The 8,751-nt window shown below is 72.1% G+C and overlaps 1 protein-coding gene across 1 annotated transcript; it reads right to left on the bottom strand.

The window, feature by feature from the left end:
• Window positions 1–458: 458 nt before the first annotated feature.
• On the bottom strand, window positions 459–7,833 carry Akap17a (A-kinase anchoring protein 17A). The gene is given in 6 exon segments (XM_077108420.1): window positions 459–994; window positions 997–1,411; window positions 2,266–2,506; window positions 4,873–5,021; window positions 5,483–6,260; window positions 7,688–7,833. Coding segments are annotated over 5 exon segments (2,022 nt in total). The 5' UTR covers window positions 6,245–6,260; window positions 7,688–7,833; the 3' UTR covers window positions 459–539.
• Between the last annotated feature and the right edge of the window lie 918 nt (window positions 7,834–8,751).

Raw genomic sequence — 8,751 nt, 5'->3', positions numbered from 1 at the left:
ACCGCGGACCCCTCCTAGAACCAAAGCCTGCGGCCAGCTCGGGCTGCACCGCCCGGGGACAAAACGTGGGGGTCTGAAGTCAGGGGCATCGGGTGGCCTGGCCACGCCCGCCCCGGGCCAGGGACCCTGGCCGTCACCTCGGTGGCTGGCCATCCCCGGCTGCCGTTCCGGGTGGGTCAGTGAGGACAGGAAGAAACCCAGCCCCAGGGCGTCCGTCCCTGCTGGCTGCCTGCGGGAGGGGCGGCCCTGCCGGGGTCTGGGGGTCCCGGCAGCCGCAGGACAGGCGGGGCGCCTCTGCCGGTTCCGAGGCGGGCGACATTAAAGCTATGGGGTCAGCAGTTTCAGAGGAGAACTAAAGCTCGTGGCGCGGGCCGACGTGGCCAGCTGGGCCGTGGAGACTGGAGAGGGACCCGGCGCCGTCCTCCGGCGGGTGGCCAGCTGGCGGCCGCGGGTGGCCGGGCTGCGGGAGGCGGCGTGGCGGTGCGCGGGGGGCGGAGCGCGGAGCGGGCGGGTCCTGGCCCTGGACGCGGCGCCCTTCACTACCTGTTCCAGGCGCTGCGGTGCCGGCTGGGCGAGCGCGAGCGCGGGCTGCGGCGGCGGTGGCGGCTGCGCTTCCGGCTGGCGCTGCCCCGGCGCTGCCGGCTGCGCTCCCTGCGGCCTCGCCTGTCCTGGCTGTGCGACCTCCGCGGGCTGGCGCTGCGCCGCGGGCTGCCGTCCTTGTCCTTGTCCTTGTGCTTCTTGTGGGAGCGCCGCTCCTGGCGCGGCCGCCCGTCCTCTCGGCTGCCCGTGCGCCGGGCCCGGCTCCTCTCGCGCGCGTGGCGGTCCTCGGCGCTGCCCTCGCGGCTGGCCCTGCCGCGGCCCCTGCTGGGCTCGCGGTTGCACTTGTCCTGCTCGGAGTGCGCCTCCCTCTTGGCCAGGCTCTGCTCGCCGCAGGCGGGGCCCCCCCTGGGCGGCTGCGCGTTGTCGGGGATGCACGAGAGCACGCCCGCGCACTCTTCTCGGGCGAGCCGCCCTCCTGGCCCGGGGCCTCCTCGGCCGCGTTCCCGTTCACGCTCCGGGGGGCGCCATCGGCCTCGGGGCGCGGCGGGGTCTCCTTGGGGGTCCCGGGGGCCGGCTGGCCCAGGAGCGGGTGCAGCGAGGCGGCGCCCACGCCGCCGGAGGACACGGTCTGCAGGATGTCCAGCACGGGCTGCAGCAGGTCCTCGTGCGGCCGCGCGTCGTCCGTCTTGCGGCTGAGCAGGATGCTGAGCAGGCGCTCCCGCAGCTCCCGCTCCCTGCGCTGCAGGCCCAGCGCGCGCTCCTTCTCCTCCTCCACGCGCCGCAGCTCGGCCTCCTGCAGCCGCCGCCGCTCCTCCTGCTGCTGCAGCCGCCGCCGCTCCTCCTGCTGCTCGGCCTCCTGCAGCTTGGCGGCCTGCGAGGGGAGGGGCACGGCTCAGGGGCTGCAAGCCACGCGGCCTCAGCGGGGAGCTGGAAGGCCTGCCTGGCGCCTGGGCCAGGAGCCCAGGACGCCACCCAGGACGCCACCGGGGCCTGGGCCTGCAGAGGTGAGGCGCCTGACCATCCCGGCTCCCGGGGACAGCGGTCTGGCCGCCCCGGGCAGTTGGTCTGGGCCTCGCCCAGCGCCCCAGGCGCCCCAACAAGCCTGCGGTTAGGGCGCAAGCGGTGACCACCGCGGGAGCGGAGCCGGGAGGCTAGGCGGCCGGCTGGACTGGCCTGGCGGGCGGCGGCCTGGCCTGGGTTAGTGTCTTCAATATTCACCATGGACGGGCCGAGCTGCCCCATGGTGAATATTGAAGACACTACACCTGGCCAGGCCGCCGCCCGCCAGGCCAGTCCAAGCCGGCGCCTAGCCTCCCGGCCGCTCCCGGAGCTGGACCACGGCCCTGAGCGCGCTCAGCGCGGCCGGACTCACCGGCCTCGGCAGGGGCGCCGCAAGGCTGGGCCACCGGCAGCTGTCGTCCCGCCCAGGGTCGCGGGCTGCAGCAGGCGCCCCTCCTACAGTGTGCTCGGCCTCCTCCCCACGTGGGCGCGGTCAGCGGGCACAGGGCACCGCCGGAGGGGCACGAGGGGCCAGCCGCCGTCAGCAGGCCACACCCCGAGCCCAGCGCACAGACCAGCCTTGAAGGCCAGCGCGGCCCTGCGCCCCTCCCAGGGCCGGCCACAGGCAGGGCTCTCCGGGCACGGCTGGGTCCCAGGGCATGGCCGCTGCGGCCAGGGGGGAGGACCCCGCCCCCAGGTCGGCGCAGCCGCCCGCCCGCACGGTACCTTGGCCCTGCTCAGCAGCTCGGCGACCAGGCGGAGCGACTGCAGGTTGCGCTGCGCCAGCAGCAGCTTGCGCTCCTCCAGGCGGATCTTCTCCTGCAGCTGCCGCTGCTCCTCCGCCTGCAGCTTCTCCAGCTTCTTCTGGCTGCGCCGCGACTCGCGCTCCCGCTGCTTCTGCTCGCGCTTGCGCAGCTTCTCCTCCCGCTTGCGCTCGCGCTCCAGCTCCTCCAGCGCCTTCTGCTTCCTGCGGGGAGCGGGGGCTGCTGGGGCCGCCGCACACACCCCGAGCAGGGGCGAGGCGGGGACACCCCGGGGACCCCGCCCACCAGGGACCCCGGGAGCGGGGGGCTGGGGAGGGCGCACCCAGCCTGGCAAGGGGAGGCCCCGCCCACCCACAGGGGCACCCTGGCCCGGGCCAGCCGCTCACTGCGGCGGCGCCCTCTGAAACAGGGCCACCTCCGCACGGGCTCTCGGCCACCACGAAAACGAGACAGAGGGTCCAAAGAGAAGTGAGGCGCAAGCCCGCCTCGGCCAGTACCAGGTGGCCACCAAGACCACAGGGGCGCCCCACCGCAGCCGTCCAGCAAAAGCACAGGTTTGCGCTGTGGAGACGCAGCTCCCTGTCTCCTGGGCTCGGGCAGAGGCGGCAGCCCCCGGGCAGCCCAGGAGCAACAGACGGGGCAGGACCCCCAACACCCCAGGAGACCCCCGAGTGACAGCGGAGGAGACTGCATCAAACTGCACCTGAACCCCGGCCAGCGGTGCAGCCACCCGCCCCAGCAGCCCACAGCCGGTCAGCCAGGCCCTGGGGCAGCCCTCGGAGCCCTGCTTTCCATGGCCCTGGGGATGGGGACCCTGCAGGAGGCCCCTGGCCTCAGCCAGGCAGAACCCAGGGGGCTGCTGGGAGCAGAGGGCTCCCCACAGGCTGTCCTGCGGGACCCCCGAGACCCTGGCGGTCCCCACAGCGACTCCCCAGAGCCACGGCCGGCGGGGCCACCAGGACCCTGTCCCCCGAGAGCAGGATCAGGTGCAGAGGGACGCGGGCTCCCCAGAGGACGCGGGAGGAACGACAGACGACCAGCTTGTCCCGCCTGGCCCAGGTGGGCTGTCCACAGGCCAAGAGAGGGGACCCACTGAGTGCCCCCAGCCCAGAGAGGTGGCAGAGCAGGGAGACAGGCCCCCGGAGCCGAGCAGACTCCCGCTCCCAGCAAGGGGTGGACACAGCAGAGGCCCGGAGGGACGCAGGGCAAGAGCAGCCGCAGGGAGCCATCACACCCAGAGGTCCCAGGCCACGGGGCTGAGGCGGGGCAGGGTCACCGCAGCCCCTGGAGGTCCTGCGGACGGCTGCTGTCTGCAAGGTCCCCAAGCCTGTCCCCAAGCGAGCAGCAAGTCTCACTCCTTGTTGGAACCTGACTCCCACCGTGGGCCCCACTGGTCGCCAGAGGAGAGGCCATGGGGGTGCTCTGCGCCCCCCAGGCCAGCTCGCCCCTCTGCCTGGCCTGCCTCTCCCCAGCCGGGCTCCACAGGGCGCCCTTTGCCCTCTGGCCTCCTGTCCCCCAAACGGACACCCCCCACACCGGGCTGTCGGCCTTGCAAGGCCGTGACACGGCCATCTCCCCAGGCCCCCGTCTGGTGTGGGGACGGAGGCCCAGCTCTGGTCAGGACACATCAGACCTGCTTTCCGGACCACCTGGGACCTCCTGCCCCACGGGGAGGCCAGTGGCCAGGACCACAGCCTCCGCCTCCAAGAACAAGCCGCTGGCTGGGGCACAGGAGAGGAGAGCCTGTGGTACTGCTGCCCACCCGGGCCCCTGCCTGCCTCCAGGCTCTGTCCCAGATGCAGGACGCCAGGCCCCGTCACCACCTGTCACTCAACTCCGGCTCCGCCAAGGACAGCTGGGCCCAAGCGCACTGCGGCCACCCTCCCCCTGCGTTGTCGCCTCCGCCCACGGGGCTCCTCCACAAGGCTGGGGGGCGGCGCAAGGCCCCTGGGTAACACAGGACGGACCCACTGTGGAGCCCAGCGCTGGGGCCGCTGGGCACACGTGCGGCATCGCACACTCACACCCACGCACGCACAGCCCGCGCGCACCTGAGAAACAAGGGGAATAGTGCTCTACGACGGGGTAGAGCCCCACCTCGTGGGCAGCGCGCTCAAGGGCCAGCAGAGTGGCGGGGGGAGGGCGGACACGCGGCAGAGAAACCGCAGCTCGTGGTTCGCAGTGGACCTGTCTCCGCCCGAGCTGCACGGAACTGCGCCCACGTCGCGGGCAGTGCTGAGCCACAGCGGCAGGCGGCCCTGACGGGGTCGCCCTGTCACCTCCACCACGGCCAGAGACCCCAACGCCTGCTCCGTGGCCAACGTCACCCCCCTCTGGTGGCACCCGCGCCTCCACCACGGCACGCGCTGGTTCTGGGCCGCAGCAGGGTCCCAGCCTCAGCAGGCACAGCCCGCGGTTCCGCAGACGTCCCTCCCACGGGGCGCTGGCCACCAGGGGCGGGGCAGGGCAGGGGCAGGCGCTCGCACACGGTGGGCCACACGGTGGGCCACGCTCAGGCACGTGCTCACGCACAGCCACCGCGCACGCGCACGCTCGGGGCCCGCGGTACCTCTCCTCGGCGCGCTGCCGCTCCTCCGCCTCCTTCTCGCGGCGCTTCTGCGCCTCGCGCTGCCGCTCCAGCTCCTGCAGCTTCTGCCGCTCCAGCTGCCGCTTCTTGATGGAGGCGTCGCTCAGGTGCTTGGTGGAGTCGAAGGAGACCTTGAAGCAGGACACGGGCCGTGGCGGTCTCCGCAGGCACCTGCTGCCCTGGCCACGGGGGCGCCACCCCGCGGTGCTGTCCCTACGCGAAGCAGCGCGGCCCCAGGAAGCCCCAGCCCTGGGCCGGCCGCCCACCGAGCCTCTGCGCCTGCGCCCGGGGCCTGCGGACCAGCTCGCGGGCACCGTGGCACCCCCTCCCTGGCCGGCCGCCCTCCCCTTCAGCACAGCCGCCCAGCGGGCCTCGTGCGAGCACCGTCACCAAAGCCCTGCTCTGGGGCGCGTCCGGAGTCCGGGGTGTCCCGGCCGGAACCCGGTCTGAGGGACCCCTGGAGCAGCAGGCTGCCCGGTTTCCCGGTTCAGTCCCGCTGCATGGCCCCCGTGCTGGACCCCCGCTCCCGGAGGCAGCAGAAGCCACCGCTGGCCGGACCCCTCCCCGGCCACCCGGCCCCGCGGGCGCCCACCTTGATGTTGCAGGCCACGGCCTTGCCGTCGTCGCCCTTGAACATGAGCTTCATGCCGCGCAGCGCGCTCATGGCCTGGATGAAGCCCGCGTACTCGCGGTACTGCACGTAGGCCTCGAAGTTGAGGTGGCCCCCGAAGCTGAAGGTGTGGAAGTTGCGGCCGGTCATCTCCTCCCGGTAGGGGTCCAGCATGGGGATGTCCACGTTGCGGATCTCCCCGAACTTCTCGAACACCTTCACCAGCACCTCCTCGCTCGGCTTCTCCGAGCCCGACTCCTTGTGCGCGAACCACTTGCAGGGCAGCCCCTCCAGGTGGATGGTGTCCGGCCGCTCCCCGGGCAGCGTCTCGTTCATGTCCTTGGCGTCGCGGAAGAAGGAGTCCCAGTCGTGGCGCGTGGGGAAGTCGACCTTGAACTCGGCGGCGCGCACCTTGAGGATGTCCGAGAAGCCGCTGAGCTTGATGGTCTTGCCGTCCAGGCAGGCCAGGAAGGACCGCACCAGGCTGCGGTTCTCCACCTCGCCCTCGAAGCGGATGAAGTCCATGGTGCTCTTGGAGATGCGCAGCGTCGAGAACTGGTGGTGCTGCACCATGCCCTTGAGCCGCTCCATCACCTCCCAGTTGGAGATGGACTTGCCCGGCTGCTTGAGCTGCGGCAGGGCCACGCTGATGGTCATCTTGGTGATGGGCTTGAGGTACAGGCCGTAGGAGGGGCACAGCTCCACGGCCTCAGACGTGTCGTGCACGATGGTAGCCGCGGCCATAGCCGGGACCTTGGGCCTGAAACACAGAGCGCACGGTCAGGGCAAGGCCAGGGCCCAGGGGACCCAGCGCTCAATTCAGAACTTGAGCCCAGGGAGCAGAGACCGCGGCCTCCCTGGTCAGGGGCCTTCCTCTGCTGAGATCGACTTGCGTGTTTACTTAGTCCCCAAGAGTGGGACCCGAAGGGGAAGACAGTGGCCGACAGAGGCTCTCCAGGAAAGGGAGGACCCACGGCCTCCAGGACTGGACACCCGCCCCAGCTCCCCAGGATGAACATGACCAGTCCCCCAGACCCGGGCGCAGCAGGTCGGGGCAAGCCGGACAGGCCGACTCCACGAGAAGGTGCAGAGGACACCAGGGGAAGGGAGAGAGCCCTGGGCTCCCGCCCCTGGGAAGGAGGTGGCCCTGCTGTGGCCCTGTATGTGGTTTGGTGACAGAGAAGTCACAGGAAAAAACCGACCCTGAGGGCTCACTGTGGGCAGGCCAGCACCGACGCCAGAGACCACAGGGCCTCTCCAGAGCCCGGACTGGGACCTGGCCGGCGCCTCCCAACCACCCTGCCCCGCTCTGCCGGTCAGCTGGAACTGCTGCAGGTGGACGGCCACCCACCACCTTCACCTGCAAGCTCCCCGCTGGGCCCTGAGGCACAGGACACGGCCTGCCCTCCATCGCCTGAGGCCAAGATGCAGGGTCCCATTGCAGGGGACACCACCTGGGCCAGGAGGAGGACATGTGTGGGTGTCTGGACAGAAGCCTGTGACCCTCCCGCAGGACTGCAGGGCAGCACCAGGCGACTGACCCGGAACCAGGGCAGCTCTGCCACCTGCCAGTACCCCGCCCCCGGCCTCCCGGGGACGACCACCCTTCTGTCGTGCCGCCCCAGACCCCGGCGGTCCCTAGAGCCCCTCCCTCCCATGACCCCAGCCCCGCAGGGGGCCCAGTACAGCTGGACACCGCGGACCTCCGCACCCAGTGGCCCCCACGTCCCCAGCCCTGGCAGCGCCGTGCAGGGCAGCGGCTCGGCCCGCGGCCCCCGAGCGACCCGGCCGCCGTCACCGGGGCCAGCCCCAGCCCCCACCCTCCGGGCACCGCCCCCCGGCGCCCCGGGTCGCGAGCCCCCAACCCCCGCAGCCGTTGGCCACGGCCACCCTCCACCCGCCCGGCGCCGGAGTCGCCCCCACGCCCCCGCGGGCCCCCAAAGCCCACCGACCCGGCCCCGGAGCGGCTCCGCACCTCCTTCCCGGAGCGACCAGGTACCTGCCCCGTCCAGGCCCCGCCCCGCCGCCAGGCCCCGCCCCGCCGCCAGGCCCCGCCCCGCCGCCAGGCCCCGCCCACCGCCAGGCCCCGCCCCACCCCGTCGCCAGGCCCCGCCCCCGCCGCCGGCCCGGCCCTCCCAGGGCGGCGGTTGGGGCGGCTGGGCCGGCGCCAGAGCGCCGCTCACTCACCGGCGCGGGGCTCCGCCTGCGTCCCGGCTCGCCGCCGCCGCTGGCCCGCGTTCCCGCCGTTCCCCGACGGCTCCGGGCAGGCACTGCCTCCCCGCCCGGCGCCGCCACCGTCCGCCGGAGGCGCCCCTGACGCGACCCGCCGCCGCCGCCGCCCGCCCCCTGTGACGCACTTCCGCTTCCGGAGCGGGACTCGCGGAAGCGGACGCGCGGCGGCCCCAGGCTGCGCCTCGGCGCCCTGGCACCGCCCCTGAGGGGCGGGACTTCCGGGGAGCCGGAGGCTGCCCTGCGCGTGCGCGCGTCCGCCCCGCCCCCACGCGGCCACCTGTAGCTGGGCCAGAGTCCGGGGGGGGGGGGGGGGGGGGGTGGCCTGTCGCCGGGGTCCAGACGCAGCTCTGCAGCCCCCGTGCAATGGATCCTTGGTGTGGAACCGTGCACGCTGCATCTGTAAATCCCACAGGGAAATAAAGTAGCAGGGTTGTGAGTGACAGGTCATAGGCTAATGCACGGCAGGCGATCCAGGTAATGGGCCTGTGTCATTGTCACCGATGGGTGACAGGCCAACACGATACGTATGAATGCCATGCAGTCCTCCCCTACAGGGGGATCAAGACTACGGTGGTTAGTGGGGTGACAGACTCACCTAGGACATGTGAATCCCAGGCCACAGTCCTCGGGGACATAGTAAAGCTGCACAGCACGTGCGACGTGGTCGTGCACTGCGACAGAGTAGGCCTAAGTCCCACGCAAGGCAGTGCCACGGTCCGGAATGTCCTCGTGCACTTCTCAGCTGATGACGTGCTCTCGGTACAGTCCCCGAATGTGACCCCAACAGGATTCCCTGATACCTGGGTGCATGGCCCGTCGTGGGGCCACCGTGTGCACAGCTCCCTGGGATGAACTCTGTAGTATGACAAAATGCCGGGACACAGTCGTTTGTGACAGGCAACGTACTAACCGGGTGTGTGTGTGTGTGTGTGTGTGTGAGTTCCCCGGGATCCGTTTCTGCAGCAGAGTCAAGTGCACGACGTGACCGTTCCTGATAAATCTGATTAACATGGTGTGCG

Source organism: Callospermophilus lateralis, unplaced genomic scaffold (genome assembly GCF_048772815.1).
Source record: "Callospermophilus lateralis isolate mCalLat2 unplaced genomic scaffold, mCalLat2.hap1 Scaffold_6843, whole genome shotgun sequence".
Classification (NCBI taxonomy): Eukaryota; Metazoa; Chordata; class Mammalia; order Rodentia; family Sciuridae; genus Callospermophilus; species Callospermophilus lateralis.
The sequence above is the reverse complement of the archived record's forward strand: the minus strand, read 5'-3'. Positions and strand labels throughout refer to the sequence as shown.